Source organism: Labrus bergylta, chromosome 23 (genome assembly GCF_963930695.1).
Source record: "Labrus bergylta chromosome 23, fLabBer1.1, whole genome shotgun sequence".
NCBI lineage: Eukaryota > Metazoa > Chordata > Actinopteri > Labriformes > Labridae > Labrus > Labrus bergylta.
In genome coordinates, this window is record NC_089217.1 from 7,687,763 (window position 1) to 7,706,825 (window position 19,063).

Sequence of the window (19,063 nt, forward strand, 5' to 3'; positions counted from 1 at the left end):
GTTGGAGTGTCTGCAGATGATGAATATAATTTTTTTTTAAACACACAGATCAGAAGACAAGGTGTTTAATGTGAAAGTCCCGCTCCAACTCTTTGAACTGGATACTTCTGTGCCATTAAAGTGCACTGGGTGGACTTGAATTGAAATGAGAGGAGGTTGGAAACAAAACAAATTTAGGACAGCTTTCTGGTGCAGAATCCCTGGCCTCAAACTCAACCTGCATTTCAAGTCGCCTGTCTATCAAAATATGCAAATTAAGATATCCACATTATTATTCACATCATTTCCTCCATTGTCAAGCTTCTTGAACATTTCGAAGTGTGGGAAAAAAACACCCCCAAATCCCAGATTGTATGATAATCACCTCATTGAAAGCATTATATCAAAGCATGATTCTTTTCTCAATATCCAGGAGTTGGTGTGATTACAGCTGCTGAGAATGAAATGCTTTAGAAATCCAGCTGAAATAAACAACTACCCTTCATACTTTGCAATTTGACAGTAAAACCACAGTTGTCATGTGAAAACAGTGGCTACATGACTGCCTCTCATGGCCCTGTGTATGTTTGTATGTGTGTGACCTGATTGTAGTTTGACACAGCCTCTCTAGGTACTGAGAAAGCTGTTTGTTTAGCTGTTCCTACTTTATACTCACATCAGCCTGATGAGATAAAATCTTAATGCAGCCATTGTACACACAAACTAATCCAGCACTGACATGTTCTTTGAGCTTCAACAACACCTTTTCACTAGCTGTTAAAGACGAGCCATCAGAGTTGAACATCTTAATGACAGCCCTGTAACATATTGAGCATCCTAAAATAAAGGCTCCATTAGTTATGAATGATTAACCTTTATTATTGTTCTTAAAATGGCCTCACTGTAAATTTAAATTGATTGATAAATAACAAATAAATGAAGCATTAAGAAATGGATAATTACAAAAAAAAGCTGAATAAAACATTGTAATGTCCATGTTATTTATTTTCTTCGTCAGTTCTCTTTTACTTGCACAAAATAGGCTTTTTCATTGTGCCATTATTTTTTACTATTGTGATATTGTTTTGTCAATTTGAATGACAATAATGTTTTCAGGTAGCTAGCCTCTCCTTCCTAAAATAATAATCTACGATAAAACTAACTTTCACACCATTTCTATTTTGTCTCAGTCGGGTAAATAGACTATAATGAGGAGGTTAGTATACTCCTTTAAAATATTTCCTATAGGATAATGCTCAGGTAAATATGCCTTAATAATACCCTTATGACATAAGGATTCCTGCACTGATATAGAATCTTTTATGAAAGCATCATATTTTTGGGGAGATTGTTTACTGACCCTATCAGCTTGTGATGCTATTTTGGTAAACTTGGACCCATGTGGTCCCTCAGGCCTTAGGTTCAGCTGACAGATCCCATAGGGAGGGGGCCTTGGAGCAGGGAGGGACCTGGGCGGCCTCGAGTCCCAAACCTCTGGCCCTCTGTGTGTGTACGTCCATGGGAAACAGTGGGAACCGGGAGAGGAAGAATTGGGACTCAGATTCAAGGAAACATTGATAGCCTGAGCTAAATAAAGTATTAGATCAAACGCAATATGTATGTTCCTCTCAGGGACCGAGATAGAGGGCAGAGAGTATTTCTGCATTTAGAATATTTCCTGATTCATTTATACATGAGCTTATTAGTTCAGAACCACCCTTGATCTCTTTCCAGTAATACACTTGACAAAAATTTGAAATGGAATATAAAGGATGATTATGTAGATGATAAATAGATTGGAAGTTAACGATGATCTGGAGATCCTCTTTCTCTGTCTCAAAGCCATTCCAGGACATTTCCCAGGACCCTTTTAGGCAGGGGTCATCTCTATGACAACAATATCTGTGGCCCTCTGTAGTAAAAAAAGTTTCATGTGTGTGTGTGTTTCTACATGCACACATGCAAGCATTCCTTTCTTTAAACAGTTGCCTCTTCGGACAGGAAGAGAGTCGCTTTTATAAAATAATCAAAATACTTTGATTGTGTACACGATTACAAGTTAGACAAATACATGTTCACACATAAATAATCTAACACACACACACAAACATCAACGGAACAGCCTGTTCTGGTTGATCAAATCGGAGCAGAATGGGAGCAAGGAGCCTGTACTGTTGGTACTCATAAGTCAAATAAAAGGTCTTTATTGTGAAAAGGGGAGTAAATAAAGAAAGTCATGACTGTGAATGAATCCGAACATCTGTGAACCCATCTTACTGCTAAAATGTACCTACCTATCAAAATATGGAAAGAACATACATTGTGTATGCCTATATGCTGTATCCTTGAAAAGGTATTTGCTTATGTTGAATATCTGCGACGCTGCTCAAGCAAATAAATGATGAACCTTCCTTTTTTGTGTATCTCGACAGGAGCGTGTGGAGTATCTGTTCCTCATCATCTTCACAGTGGAGGCTTTCCTGAAGGTAATAGCCTACGGCCTGCTCTTCCACCCCAATGCCTACCTGAGAAACGGCTGGAATCTGCTCGACTTCATCATCGTTGTCGTCGGGTGAGTAGACAGAAACACTCTAAACGGCTCTAAAGCAGTCGAAATGACAAAGAAAGGCAATCCATGTGTAATCGTACTCTACTTTCTCTTTCCAAGGCTTTTAAAGCATTGGCCAACATTTTTATAAGCATCTGCACATCATTAGCAAATTCATCATAGTACCTTCACATAATTACTGCCAACAAATTAAACTAAAGCCAAAACAACTGACAGCCTCAGTTTAATGCTATGGATACTCAAAGTGCTAGACTCTTTCACATTTCCAATGGACATACTTGATTCCAGCTGCAACAACAAGGACCATTCTATCTTCGTCTTGACCTTGACTTACACTGTAATTGTAAATTTACTTGCGCTTTGATGATGAACATTGTTTCCCTTTTTTTCTGTTCTCTTGGCATACAAATTACATTTAAATCAAGAGGCCTATAAAGGAAATATATGGTCTCCTCTGTCCTCAGGTATTATACTAATCTCTCAGTCTGCGTGGCATTTAAAAAATGTACAATACAAGTCAACTTCTCATATTAGTTTTGCAATAAAACAATCCTCCTTCACAGTGAATCAGTTAAGCCGCAGTAGACTGGCCTGTAGTGTATTGGTGAAGGCTAAACTGATTAGCTTGTTAGATGCTGATAGCAAAGCTCTGCTCTGTTTTTCTTTATCTGCAACTCAGCAACAGAGCCCATCTGCTAAACCCTCTGTGCCTGTGGCCTATGTGCAAGTGTGTTCGTATGTGCTTGAAGTAAGCGTGTGTGAGTGCACTCTGCCTGCCAGCTGTGCTTTGTGTACAATATTGTGTGAGGGTAATGACACAATAGCTACTGGACCTGACAGTTGTTAATGCCATAAACATGTTCTGTTTGAGTATAGTGTGTGTGGTGTGTGTGTCTGTGTGTGTTTGTGTGTGTATGTCTGAGTCTGTGCCTGTTGTGTGCACATGCTGGAGAAAGAGACAGCAAGAAGGCATCCTTCAGCCTGAAGGAAGGATCTGAGAGCACACAAACACACTCTCATCGGCAGTGAAGTGTTCAGTCACTTTAGCCATCACAAACTGAAAGTGGTTGGCTTCACCCCAAAGACACACACACACACACACACACACACACACACACACACACACACACACACACACACACACACACACACACACACATGGCTGGCATCAGTGTGCCAATGCCTCTGGCATAAACACAACCTTTACCACTCTTATGCTGTTATCTACCCTCTCTGTCTGCCTCTCTCTCTCTCTCTCTCTCTCTCTCTCTCTCTCTCTCTCTCTCTCTCTTTCTCTCTCTGTCTCTTTTTGTCTCTGTTTATGTTGAAGCTTCTGTTGTGCTGCAGTATAGTTTAATTGTGCATAAAGCTGTATTCATGCTGTCAAGGAAATTGTTTTTTACCTTGAAGCTCTACCACGGAGAGGTCAAAGGGACAAATACAAGCAACAGCTCCGGAAAATGCAGAGTTCACTGTCTTGCTCAAGGACACTTCAGGAGGGCTGGGGCTTGCTGTTTTGGGTGATTAAACCTAGATGGCCTCTCTAGGCTTCCCCAAGGTTTAAAAGGCCAATTTGTCCGGGTTCAGCAGATCTGTTTTGTAATTAAATACAAATACACGCACAACCTCCTTTGATTTCACACGTTGCAGACAAAGTCTCTATGTGTGTGCATGACTGGTTGTCTTTGCGCCTGAGTTTGTGTGTGTGTGTGTGTGTGTGTGCGTGTGTGTGTGTGTGTGTGTGTGTGTGTGTGTGTGTGTGTGTGTGTCTGTCTGTGTGTGTGTGTGTGTGTGTGTGCAAATGAAAAGTGACAGAGTTCGCTCCCTCTGGAATGGTCCCCATATGGGTGAAAGAGCTTCTACCTGGTTGTGAGCAGCCTTGGGGGCTCACATACTGTATGCACTCAAAGTCACACACACATAGCCTATACAAGCACACATGCATGCAAGTGTACACTCACACATACACTCATATGTTGAAATCTAAGCTCTTTTGTCTCTTAGAGTTCAGTTTGTTAATTTTAATCAATTTATTGTTACTTTGATCTTCATTTTTTATCTCTGCTTTGTAAGGTGACCTTGACTGTTTTGAAAGGTGCCTTTAAAGGACATATGTTTTTACTATTATCAATATGATTATTTTTAGTGAAGGTTGGGTGAGCCAATGCGCGTGCATGCGTGTGTGTTTATTTGTGTGTGGGAAATCTGGTACTTTAAGGACTCTCTTTTTAACGTTGAATCCCAGTGTACAGTGTAGAACCATCTAAAAAATTGGAATTTAATAGAGTTAAACCTTTTGGCATTAAAACATTATGGTGATTTATTGATTAATTAATTAACAAAAGCATAATTACTGTACATCTAGACTTTGGACTTTGGCAACAAGAGCAGGACAAATTGGGCTATGGGAACTTGTGAGGGACATTTTCACAGTGAAATGACATTAAATAGCATAAACACATAATAAGTAGCTTGAAAATCAAGAGCTTAATAATGAATGAATCTAAACAGTGGAAGGCCTGTTAATAACATAGTCATTCAAATATTTATAATTTATGTTCTTTGACTTCTCTAAAACCTTTAATTCAGTAAAAGCCTCTATCTTCAAGCCTGGTGCTACATTTAAAGACTTTAATTATCATGTAACACCCCACCACTGCAAAACACACATGTGTGCTGATGGTGCAAAACTGTGGCTCCTCGACATGCTTTTTATTCTGTGTTTCAAAGGCGTGCTTCCTACCAAGAGAGAGAGAGTGAATCAAATTGAGAGGGAGGCAGTGCGAAATGGAGAGGCCGAGAGAGAGAGAGAGTGAGAGGCAGCGAGAGGGCGATATGTTTTGAGAGGTCTTTTTCAAGTGGCCATTTCATCTGTGCTAATTGATAATTCCCCATGACTAACGCGCCGATGACTGGCCTTTGAGCCTCACTAGCTGGAAAATGGTATTGTATGGTGATTTCTAAAGGATCTCAGAGACACAGAGAAAGAAGAGTGACAGTGGTAAGCTCAGCTGGACGTACATAGATTCAAGCTTGTAGGCCACTCACATCTAAATAATCTAACAGGGGATAAAAGCCACTTAAAAGCACCAGTATAGAAACATATTTAACTCTTTAATTGAATACTATATTTCCATGAAATGCTTATCTGAAACAAATGATGTTTTCAGACATGATTATGTTACAGCCTAAATCTAGACTAAACATAGACGTTTAAGTAAATTCTTTGAACAGACGTTGTGCGTGTACATATGATGAAGGTTGCTAAAGTCATCTCTCTCTGTTTTGCAGCTTATTCAGTGCGATCTTGGAACAGGCCACCAAGGGGGACGGTGCCACTCCTATCGGAGGGAAAGCGGCGGGCTTTGATGTCAAGGCTCTGAGGGCGTTCAGAGTACTCAGACCCCTCAGACTGGTCTCTGGAGTACCCAGTAAGTAGTGAGAGCTGCGGAACAAAGAGAGAAGGAGAGAATGAACGAGAGAAAAGAACAGAAAGGGAGTGGAAACGATGCCCTGTGGATCAGGTGTGAACGGTGATTGGGTGAGGCGGGGGAGAAATGAACCAGAGATTGGAGCTGATATTGGTGCCACACACAGTTTTAAATCCACACGCTGACACAACGAGTCCCCTTGTCCTTTTATCAGACACTCAGACAGTGCGAGCAGTAGATGAGTTGTCTGTCAGCCTGTCCACGTTAGTGACTACAGAAGTCAATAATCCAACAGGCCAGGAGACAGAAGGGGATCAGATATTGTGAATGAAGGCTTGTGCAAGTGTTAGCACCTGTGTGTTTGTGTTTGTGTGTGTGTTTATTTGAAATACAGATCTTGTATAAAGCATAGCAGGCAAATGATAAGGATGCTAACCCTCACCTCACACACTAGTTTAAAGCTTGAATGTCTCAGTTTACAGTATTTAAACTGAACCCTTTCCAACATTGTCCTCTGTATTACATTTGATCTTATGTGATTAAATCCACACACACCAGAATCAATGCAGGTAGTCCTCAGTCACTGATGCCACCTACTGTGTTTTTGCATTTGTAAATTATATGAATAATTGCACAGCAACCGTCTTCCCTCAAATTGATCTCAATTCATTTGTAATCATTACTTGAGCGTAAGTACCGGTATATAAGAAAGGCTTTATTAATTACATTAGCATAACTGACTGTTTCAATTTCTTAGTGTCAACACATTCACCTGTTCTCAGAAATTCCTCTTTGTGTGTGCTGCAGGTTTACAGGTGGTGTTGAATTCCATTATCAAAGCCATGGTTCCTCTGCTCCATATCGCCCTGCTGGTCCTTTTCGTCATCATCATTTACGCCATCATCGGCCTGGAGCTCTTCATGGGCAAGATGCACAAGACATGCGTTCACGAGCATATAGGTATCCACCCACGCCCACACGTGCATCAGGTCCCACATGAACGTACAGAGAGAATGACGAGGAAAGAGAGAGACTATGTAGTCGACTGCACACGGATGCACAGATGCAAATAAAAACATGCATGATCAAACACATACACTCAGTTTCTTACTTCAACGCTCTGATCAATATGGAAGCATGCATTCATCTGTGTGTGAAAGCACGCTTCAGAAAGCATTTATTCACACAGAGACACACACTGATGTAAACACAGAAAATACTTTTCCTTCACTAAAACCTTTCAGACTGAGAATCAAAGAAAGTAAACTCTTGACTGTCGCACGGCTAGCTGTTTCTATTGAGTGGCATTTGCATACATCTCTGATCTTTGCAGTAAGAAAACATCACACATCAGCCGATAACGCCTGGAGATAATAGAGCACAAACAGTACCTTAAACAGTTTAAATAATGAATTATTGAAATCCTCGTTTATATGATTGAGTATGAATTATTTGGGCAATAATTGAAACTGCAGCCACCATAAGTGCCTGGAACATTTTCCGTGAAGGCCCCTAGGTATAAATGGACTTGAGTGTTGTTATGGTGATGTTATAGTTCCCAAGAGAGGCATTAGCTTGTAGTGGATAAGTGCTGTTGGAATACTCTATGTAATCCTATACATCACTCTCTAGAACTTGTTTTGTATAATTAGTACAGTAATTTCTCATATTGATTTTTTTATGGCTAGTGTTTGGTTTTAGTTCAATGTTTGCTTTTTAATTCGTTGTGAAATGAAGATGATTTTCTTTTAGGTTAACTATTTTTAGAGGAATTTTACTTTCATGTGACTTGCAGTTGTAAGACATACTAAGATTGGAAACGCTAAATATAAGCACACATAGACAAATTATGCGAGTAGAAGTCAGCTGAGACTCAGGAGGAATTCATCAGTAATACGCATCCCAAAATTTAGTGTCAGCTTTAAGCGGCGGAGAAAGCCAAAGCCAACACCTTATACAAGCTAGATAAGTTACTTTATACACGTTTGTATCATTTCACTATCCAGTCTGTATCATTTTTAAGATGAGTCCAGCAGCTGTTGTGCAGTATATTGTTCCCATTTGCGATTTACACCTCTTACTGGCCTCCTTGCCATAACAGTACTGATTAAGCTTGCAGTTGGAAGGTTTGGGTCAAAAGGATGTGATGAAACAATTTATCCCTCCTTCTCACTGTTTTCTTTGTTGTTACAGGCAACATAGCAGAGGAGAAGCCGGCACCATGTGCACCTGATGGAGCTTACGGACGACACTGTAACCGCAATGGAACAGAATGCAAAATGGGTTGGGAGGGCCCAAACGACGGCATCACCAACTTTGATAACTTTGCCTTCGCAATGTTGACAGTGTTCCAGTGTATAACCATGGAGGGCTGGACGGACGTGCTGTACTGGGTGAGCCGGACACCTTAACAGTGTCTTTGTGCGTCTGTGTGATTGAGTGTATGTGACTGTATTATGTCTGTAAAATCAGTGCCACATGAGTGGTTTCTGAGAAAAGATTGTAAGGCAATGACATAAACGCTTCTCTGGGAAAGCTAGGTGTGCACACTGATATTGTTACAAAGGGAGAGAGTGTGTGTGTGTGTGTGTATGTGTGTAAGCTCATATCTGAGGCCAAATCGATGGAGACAATACACTGTGTATTTGAAGGCGCCGATTCATTTTGAACGTGTGTGGAATCCTGATGCTTGATTCAAGTGTCAAGTGAGCACATGAACACACACTAATACACACATACAGCCACGGAGAAATGTGAACACTAAGAAACTACCTCTTCCCAAGTTAATAGCCAAAAGCATGCAGCAGCTCCATCCAGCTAAATAGATCAGTAGACTGGATGTTAATCAATGTTCAGAAAGGTTCAATAAAACTCGCATATATACCTTCTTGAGCAAGAATTTGATCAAACAGTCTGCGGGAGATTATAATATGGGCGATGTCTGTATAATCTGTGGTAAATCCTTTTAAATCCTGAAACATTACCAGTCTTTATTCTCTGTATTTCGCTGCCCTGAGTAACGTTTTCATTATGGTAAAGAGTCAGATGTCACTTTGCAGGGCTGCATCCCAACATGATTATTGCTGAGAGGTGCTCTGTGTGCCGGCACATTGCAAACTGAAAAAAATAAATGCAATACAGATGAGAACCCATTTTTCCAAACATCAATTTTTCTGCTGAATTTCTTTATTAACTAATAATCTACCAACCAGTGAAGACTTATTAGGGAAGACTTAGTATATGCCTCTATGTAGTATCAGTATTTATTACATTACATACAAAAGTGAGAGAGGTTAAAATACACTAAGAACTGAACAACACATATTACACAAGCACGTGTGTGTGTGTGTTTATGACTTTGTGTGAGCGTGTGTTGTTTGTGTCTGTCTGCATGTACTGTATACACATGGAGCAGAGAACTTACAAGCTCTACACCCCTCCTGCAGTCCTTTCTCCTTCACCTTCTGCACACAAACACACAGGGAGAAATAGTCAGCGGTTTGCTTGTAATAGAGGGCTTGTTTAGCCTACTCGCTTTATAATAATGGGAGCTACCTGTTCGGACTTCTACAAATCATAATTTAAAAACACCAAGCCTCGTATTTTCATTATTATAAATTAATAATGGTGAACATCTACTGTTGTTGTAGATGAACCGAACCCTTCATCCTCCTTATCTCCTTTGTTATATCCTGTTTGGCCCCCTCTGTCCAGAAGTCTCCAGTTTAAAGAGACAACTCATTCATAGACCAAATTAGGAGTTCTCATTTGTCAACTTAAATTGTGTCCTAATGTTGTTTTGCAACAACTCAGCAATTTAATTAACAAGCAGGCTAATACTCTGACACAGAACTGTTTAAAAAAAAGCGGTTAAGTGTTGTTTAGTTTGCTTTTAAATGTGGAACCTCTAGCACCTGCTTTCCACCGTGCAGACGAAAGACTTAACACGCACACAGACACACAATACTGCCTCTCTTGCTTAGCTAGGTCTGTCTACTACTCTTTTTAACATGCACTGCTCTGTTCTTGTTTCCTGCCTGGTGTCTTCCTTTTCCTTCACTTTCTAACACACTTTTTTTTGTCCTTCACCTCTGTTAATCCCCCTCCTCTCTCCTCCTCCTCTCCTCTGTCTCTTGTCTCTCTCAGATGCAGGATGCTATGGGCTATGAGCTGCCCTGGGTCTATTTTGTGTCTCTCGTCATCTTCGGCTCCTTTTTCGTTCTCAATCTCGTTCTGGGGGTGTTGAGCGGGTAAGAGGTCGAGCTGTTGTCATGTGTGTACGACTGCATGTTGTATGCGATGGGACTGTACAAACGACTGCATGTTGTTTGTGATGGGACTGTATAGTGTGTACTGTATCAGATTTGATAAATGGCCATGCAGCAAGACTCCTGGGGCAACCTCTGGTTCACTTGTAAGTATCCAGTGAGCCTCTGTAGATTGGAATTGAATAGAAAGTCGCTGATGTAATTTCAGACATGTGTACTCACATTAAGGCATTAGTACAATTATAAAGAAGAAAACTTAGCTACAGGTGAAGGTCAGCTAATGTCAAATAAACGGACATAGCAGATGGAATTCTGCACGAACAGAAAAAGGCATTAAAGATAATCAGATGAGATGCGACTACAACGAAACTGACCAAAGATCTGAGCTAGAATCTGTGGTCAGATTATGTTGGCAGATTTAAATGATGCGAGGAGGAAATTAAACACAAATAAGAAGAGGGTGATAACAGTCTAAAGCCAGTGTTTAAACAGTAAAAGTACAGCCAGGCATCTTGTCCCTGCAGTCGAGGAACGATGAGTTGACAATCACTGAACTGAGCAAAATCTCCTGCTCTCTCTGCTTTCTGTTCCACTCAATCAATCCTCTGTCACAAGCTGGATAGACCACACACAAACACAATCCCAAATACGCACAGGAAGAGGCAGTGATGCAGTGTCTTACTCTGATGTTCATGTCAGACGACCTCAAAGGGCCTTATCCCGTCTCAACGTATCTGATCGACAGGTGGACACACACAAACAGATGTAAACGCACACACATGCACAAAAACACACTCACAAGCCTCCTAGACGAGCTCCACTGTCCCCCTTATGCCACTCCTGTTTAAATGACACACTTAACATGAGCAGCTTAAATACATGGGCATTTTATCATCGGCCTGACAGAGTTTGTGTGTATGTGCTTGTGTTGTATATCTGTGTGAGTGTTAAATTGGGTGGTGTTTAATCCCACTCTGCCAAGTCACGCTGTTTTAGTTCTAGCTCCACCCAGTCTGTAGGGACACACAGGGGTATTAATAATTCACCCCTCAGGTCAGCCATCGAGATTGAACACTTAAAAAAAAAACTTGCACAGCAGGGACGACACAACAGCAAAAAAAAAAAAAAGGTTCTTTTGAGGACAGAGTGGAGCACGAAAGAAACGTGGCATTTAAGATGGCAGCGATGTATTGGACAGCTGCACATAAAGCTTTCATAAAAACACAAGTGACTAGATTCAATTAGAAAAAGTGTATAAAACATCAAACGAATGATTACATCAGCTAAACACAAGTAAAGTCATAGTTACCTTAATGACAGTTTTATTAATATACAGTAATAAGTAGTAATACAACCTCTTATTATTTGATTCATTTTAGACTGAAAACTAAAGAGATTCAGGTGTCTTATTTGTCATGAGCGCAGTTTCTTATGTCCAATCTATGGGGGTCTTGCTGCAAAGTCTGTTAAATGTCTAAATGTAGTTCCTTCTCTCCATAGTGATAACGCACAAGATGTTTTTTCTCGCTGTTTTAAAATTGAAACCTTCCCTGTTCTCTTGAAAAACTGCACTGAGCGCCTTGGCACTAAAAAGGTTGCTCCAAGGGGAGATTTCTTGTTTAACATCTGGGTCATTCATAGCCGTTTATCGGTGTCTTGGTTTAGCACAGTCTTTTTTTTAAATTGTGTCTGCTTAGTCTAAAGATCCTCTTTTAGTGGCTCTGACAGATACTATGAATGCACCATAACCAAACAACTCCATCTTTTGGGAGCTTTCACTAAGGATCTACCTCCTTCCCTCTTCCCTTCTTTTATTCCTTCCTCTCTTTAATCCCTGCACTCTCAATCATTGTGATGGCCACTGGTCTTCCTTTATCACCCTCCACCTTTATCCTCCATCCATCTCCCGTTTTTCTTTCTTCCATCCTACATCCTCATGTCTCCACCTAGGTGAATGATGCAGTAGGGTGCAGGTGGCCCTGGGTGTATTTTGTCACCTTGATCATCATCGGATCCTTCTTTGTGCTTAACTTGGTTCTGGGGGTTTTGAGCGGGTAAGGGTGAGGTTAAAGGTCCCTTCACACTAACTCAACTTCTTCTCCTCCATTCTTTTATACTGTCGTTCTGAGAGCTTTGCTGTTTGATTGTGCTAAAGGGGAAGTCTTTACTCCTGTGTACTTTATGCTTGGCACAACAGATGGTGGTTAAGGCAGCATGTTCTGTAACACGCATGTACAGGAATGTGTTGCAGTGACACAGTAAATATCCACACATGTGAAATAAGGAGAAAGTGCAGCTCACAGTCAGTCACATCAAATGTATTTATGATTAGAGTTAAGTATAACATGTAACGTTGTAGATTAAACAAAACTTTGTACTTCAGCAACTTGCTCAAGGACACTTGTACAGAACAGATGGGTATTCTCTGCTTTCAGTCCTTTTGGAGATTGCCTCTCTGTGTAGCAATATCAAAATGTCTCCTTCTCTACAACTCTACAGTTTTGCTTCTCTAGAAAAGCACTATTCTTGTCATAAAATGCACAGCCCTCATCACTGGTGGGATTGTTAAAAAGGAACTCACTTTCTTATTTACTGAAAAAGTAAAGCAATAAATCATGCTTCATACATTCAGGCTGAATGCTCAGTTTGTAGACAACCGTTAGGATATTGACAGACACATTGCAGCTTATGGGTGGTCTCACACTTTTTCATACTCATACTCTTTTTGGCATCAGAATTCAAGGTTTTTCACATGCTGTAGGTGGAATGAGTTAAGAGGTGTGAAGTGTTTCACCCTTGACTGACTGACCAGAAACTTACTCCTAATAGCCACAGTGATTTGACAGCAGCAGCAGCACTGTGGGAAAATAATAGAAGTCTATCTGGTCCAAACAGCTTTGGGGGAGGTTTGGCTGTCTGATTCTTTGTCTGATTTCTGACTAATGATGCTGTCAACACACTACACAGCCTGACCTTTTACCAACTGCTCCTCCATGGTGTGTGTGTGTGTGTGGGGGGGGGGGGGGGGGGGGGGGCATTATAAGTAATGGCTGAGGAGAAGAAGACCAAATACGATGGACGTAGTGGCAGAAACATCAGGTTGTGACTGTCTGGATTTGATGTAACATGTTAATGGTGTGAAGGAAAAACAAAAAGGAAATTTGAGAATTCAGGAATGATTTCGGACAGAGAAAAGTCATGATGAGGATTGGAACATGTATTTCCTACTAAGACGGTCTTATCTTAAAATGAAACGCCTCCGAGTTTGCAATCATGCACACATATTTTGAATACACACACATTGGCACAAGCGCCGACAGAAACAGATCAATAGTATTGGGTCTCCTTCTAATGATCAGACAAGTGATTCAAGGGCAGTTTGTCCTAATGCTTATTGATCTGTGTGTGTGTGTGTGCATGTGTGTGTGTGTGTGTATGTTCTAACTGAAGGTTTAATTATTCCTTAAACACATAGCCCTCTCACAAACACAGACACACATACAGACATGTATTCTTTTCCTGTGTCTAGACTCAGAAGAAAGTGATCTATAAATCACAATTTTATTATTTTTTTTATTATGGTTCCTTTCCCCCGAGGAAACAGTGAAACAGAATATAATACACACGTTGAAGATTTAAATGCATTTTATTGGATGGAGAACATTCGGATCAACTTTGTTCTGTGATTTTGTTATTTATACCACTTTTTAAAACTTTTTTAGATTTACTTGTTAATGTCAAGGTACATATAGGAAACTTTACAAACTATACTTGTATTCTCATCCATTGAAATCATAACACTGAGAAACTAGCAAAGTTTTCCTATCAGTGGACCTTCAAATGTGGATTTTTTTTGCACCTTTTAACTGCAGAGGTTCCCAGGGCCCTCTGCTCCTTTCAGTTCTTAAACAAATTAATTATTCCCAACTGTGACTCCAACCTGACTTTGACCTTTCCCAAGTGCAGCTTTTAATCTAATGTTCCTTAATTCTTTCTTTCATCCTGACACCTCCAAGTTATTTCACAAAATTTCATCATAATATTTTAATATTTCAAACTCATTTAAGACTGATTTAGCTCTTTTAAATCATTTTAGTTTTTTTGTCCTCTTTGTCCAATTTACCCTAAAAATCCAAACTTTTTGAAGAATTAGGGAAGTCAAAGGAAATACTCAAAAAAATGGGGATTCAAGATTACCAGTAAACATATTCTCTTAGATTCTAAATGATGTACCAAAAGAAAGCGGAGGGAAAAAAAGACAGCTTTGTATGTTTTTATTCCAAATTCTAGCCCATGCATCTGCAAACTTAACAATAAGAGGGTCTACCAATGGTGAGGAGCTCAGCGATGCAGTGTTGCCCTTGGAGCAGAGCCGCTTCCCGTCCAATTTGACAGGAATAAGCTGAGGTGGTGCCCTCTGTGTCCCTCCCTCTGGGGTTGTACCAGGCACATCACAACAAGGAACAGACCCTTAGGTGGACCCAGAACACACTGTGGGAAGTAAACCACAAACAGACAAGCGAGCAGCTGGGGTCCTTTTTCCCTGGGACAGCAACAGTACAGTTAAATATAATTAAATTAAATGTCATCTGTTGAACACTTGTGTGCTGACTAATCAATTAATGAAATGTCTTTGCTTATCTACTTTTGGTCAGTCAGTAGGGATGTTACACTTCACATTCCAACTACAGAGTGCATTAGGTTTGATATTGGATACCTTGTTTACCAAAAACACATAGACAGGACTGAGTTGAACTGTATCTATCTGTTGGCTGCTTGTTAATGAATTGGATTGTTTGTGATGTGAATCCAGCTCCAATGTTTCTGTTTGGACATTGTGTCATTTGAATTTGCATACTAACACCTTTTTCCTTGGCAGAGCTTTTCTCTTTCCATGATTTTTTTTTCTCTTCAGCAGGTTTTTCCTCCTTCCTGTCCTGAAGAACTGTATTATCTGATGTATTATTGCAGCATTGTCACATGATTTGTTTCTGCAACATTTCAGTCTAGTGTTTCAGATTGTTTTTCCCTTTTTTTGCCCCCCTTTTCCCCTATATACCCCTATCTCTCTACGCCCCAAACCCTCCATCCTGTTCCCATCTTCTCAGAGAGTTTTCCAAGGAGAGGGAGAAAGCAAAGGCCCGAGGTGACTTCCAGAAACTCAGAGAAAAACAGCAACTGGAGGAGGACCTCAAGGTAGGCTGTTCTCATCTGAGAGAGCATGTAACAGTCCTTACTTGTCACTTAAATTCACTGCACATTACCGTCATCCTTCAAACTTTAAACTCCCCATCTGGCTCTTCTAAAATTTAGTGTTTCATTGTTAAGTTACTAACTAAAGCAATGCCACAATAGAGGCAGCATCACATATGAGGTAAGAAAGAAAAGCTCTTTAAAGTAACTGTAGGCCTTCCTGTAAACACTGGCAAAGAAAAGATGATTTTGTTTTTTCTAATCAAAGTGTACATTAATAAAGATGTTAATAGTGTATGTCCCCGCATCATCTTAAAATCATGCGGTGTCTTTCAGTGTTTCTAACTAGGCTGTGTTTTCGTAGCTTTTGTGTTGATCAACCTGTCTGTGTGTGCGTGAATACAGGGCTATTTAGACTGGATTACTCAGGCTGAAGACATTGACCCGGAGAATGAAGAGGAGGGCATGGATGATGACAAACCCAGAAACCGTGAGTACAAGAGTCTGTGTCCGTTTGAACATAGAGTTTTGGGATTCCTGCAGTTTGCCATGAGGACGACAACGCCTTAATGCTTTTAAAAGTTTGCCTCTTTTGGGGAATAGTAAGAAAGTGTGTGAAAAAAGGCTGGTTTGAATAGTTGTGTTTTTTTGTCTTTGTTTGTTTTTTTTAGACTATTTGAGGGAATTTTTGCAGTTATTCAAAAGGTATATTTAAAATATGGGAAGACAGAGAGGGGACATCATGCAGCAATTGTCATGGGTTCAAATCAAACCCAGGCTAGTGCAGTTAGGCCTCAGAACATTGGGTGCATGCTTTATCAGATGAGCTCTCTGGACAGCTCAGTTTTGTCTCTATCCTAAGATATTTTGTGCTCACTGTACCAAGAAGTTGTGAGGGAAACTCTTTGTGTGTGGGTGTGCATATGTTTGGTCTGTAAGTAGCATCTCTATCGTTTGGAAGTTCATAATAGTCAGAGACTGAATGAGTGACTGACAGAGCGAGAGGATGTTGAGATTGGCTGCCTGCTTTGCCTAAGGAACTCTCTTGAGGTTTAAAACCTGTTTGGATGTTAGCTGAATGTGTCAGACTGCAGCTAACAGCCTCTGGGTACACAATGGTACGACAAACACAGACAAACTGGTGGTATACACCCTTAGGAATGTGTGTACTCGTACTCTGATAGAAATGTACTCACACAAATTAACACCGTGTCTCCCGCCAAAACACCTCCAGAGAGAGGCTGCCACACAGGAAACAAGCCTCCTCGAGGACTGAGCAGCATGTCCTGGGGAGGGAGCTCAGACCACTGGCCTCTTTTACCGTGGAGCTCTGATCTCAGAGGAGATGGAAAAAGAACTTGAGAGAGGGATATTGCTAAAGAGAGGCCGGGAGTTGATGATAAAGTCGTCTCTGTATTATTTTTGAACCGTTCAGTGTGCGCCATGTGTCTTGTGAACTATTTTGTAAAGGCTTGGATCTCAGCTTGCTCAAATTGACGATGAATGAATGAATGATGCAGACTAAATATGCCAAAGCATGCATTCTGCATACAACTCGCTCATCTTCTACAAAGCACTTTGGCTCCTTCTGAGAAACACTAATGACTGCAGAGGGAAGAAGGTTGATAGGGGAAAAAATGATTATCTAATCTTTCAGTAAATCTCAGGATTTTCACACGGGCAAATGGGCAATACCCAGATTTACATGAAAATAAATAAGGCCCATTACCCCTGTGGCTAATCTTTAACCTCCACTTGTTTATACATGTTATCAATGTGCTCCTAGGGGTTATCAGTGTGCCCGAGTTATTGGCACATAAACAAATAAATACAGTATGTACAAAATGTGTTGATCCTGAAAAGTTGGCTTTACTTATAACTTTATGTTTTAAAACTTAAAATGAAGAATAATTAACCATAGGAAAAACAAATCCAATATTGAAACTGCTGCTATCTGTTATGTGCAAGATTTAGTCCATTGCTTTTACTATGTGATAACTAAGGCCATTAGATTTCAATGATCCAGCAAAGTGATTTATACATATGGTTTAAAGTTCTCAAATAGAACAATCAATCACCCCTGTTTGTTAAAATGGAAAATCAAGTCACTGGCTCTCTTATTGCTCTGCCTTCCTCTCTCCTCGAAAGATGAATCCTCCTTTGGGAAGATGAATGAGGGCACTTTGTCCCGACTGCCCAGAACTCTTTGCATAGACTACTTCACACATGCACGCGCACACACACACAAACTGTCCTAAGAAGGGATATGAGACTTAGAGGAAGGGGAGAAGATAAGAGATGCTTCGATCCGGAAGAGGGGTGGTCAGGGTGTGTGTGTGTGTGTGTGTGTGTGTGTGTGTGTGTGTGTGTGTGTGTGTGTGTGTGTGTGTGTGTGTGTGTGTGTGTGTGTGTGCTCGTGCGCGTGTGCGTATAGTGTAAGTGTATAAAGCAGAGACTGAATGGGTATCTGGGACAGGGAGCAGATGGGCTCTAACATCGGGAGAAAGTCACACTATTGACTGCTCACTCACACAGAGACCACATACACACCTTCCTATGTGTCTATCTATCATCCCATCTTTACATGAAGTGCTACACGGGCATAATATTGATTAACGATGTGAACAGTGTATTCATATGAAGATAGATATTTATTGTGAGTGTGAGTGTGTTTGTTTTCAGTGACAGAGAACAGAAGATGCCATTTAATGTATTGATTTTTCACAGTTTTTTAGCATCAGCTTGAGTGATTACATGTGTCAAGAACCTTGAAAACACACACACACACACACACACACACACACACACACACACACACACACACAGTTAAATGTGATCAGACAGTGAAGCGACAGCTGTGTGTGGTAGGCGTGTCTCTAGCCCGTCTGAGTAAAACAACCAGTACCTTGCCTGGTTCAGTCATTCTGCTGACTCTCAGGAGGTTTTTGTTTGTCTCTGTGTCATGTGGGGTTTTGACATGAGTTTCTATGTATACTTGCTTGTAAACAGGCAGAGTTTGCATAAAAAATTCATAGAAAGATGGCTTTCTACAAATATTTAATCAGTTATAAGGTCTAAATGCTTTCAGGTCAAACGCTTCCTCGTTGATTCTGATATCCTGAATTTCAGGGTTTTTATTTCCACTGGTCTCCGTTACTCTTTCCCGTAAATAAACCGACCCACAGAGCGCCCCTACAGGCCTGGAGCACTGAGGCTGAATTTGCAGCATTTCTCTACTTACAGTTGTTTTCTGAAAATGTGTGTCTTTGACTTGTTTGGTTTATGTACTTGCAGCACGTTTGATGTTAATGCAGTTGTTTCGGCTTTTTTGCAGCACGTTTCATTTGCAGTGCATTTTCGGTTCACGTGTGACAACATAGCATAAGTTAGCTCATTGGGAGAAAACAACAACTTCCAAACGAGTCAGAGCTACAGCCATCTCTCCTTTAGTTTGTATAACCGCTCTGAGGAAGGTTCATATCGAGCCATTTCAGCACATAGTCTATAATTGTAAACACTGACACTCACTCTGAAATGAGGAGGAGAGGCCCTCTGGTCATTAAGGACCGGGTGCAGGACCGCCTGGCTCTGCTTAGAGCCATACAAGCAGCAGACCAGGACTG

General features: G+C 40.6%; 1 protein-coding gene across 1 annotated transcript in view; it reads left to right on the plus strand.

Moving 5' to 3' along the window:
* cacna1c (calcium channel, voltage-dependent, L type, alpha 1C subunit) overlaps positions 1–19,063 on the plus strand; it is a 164,109-nt gene that overhangs the window by 98,288 nt on the left and 46,758 nt on the right. The window contains exons 4-10 of the mRNA XM_065951270.1: positions 2,412–2,551; positions 5,840–5,979; positions 6,787–6,939; positions 8,173–8,372; positions 10,126–10,229; positions 15,356–15,443; positions 15,846–15,930. Of these exons, the coding sequence (XP_065807342.1) occupies positions 2,412–2,551; positions 5,840–5,979; positions 6,787–6,939; positions 8,173–8,372; positions 10,126–10,229; positions 15,356–15,443; positions 15,846–15,930 (910 nt within the window). The remainder of the gene's footprint in view (positions 1–2,411; positions 2,552–5,839; positions 5,980–6,786; positions 6,940–8,172; positions 8,373–10,125; positions 10,230–15,355; positions 15,444–15,845; positions 15,931–19,063) is intronic.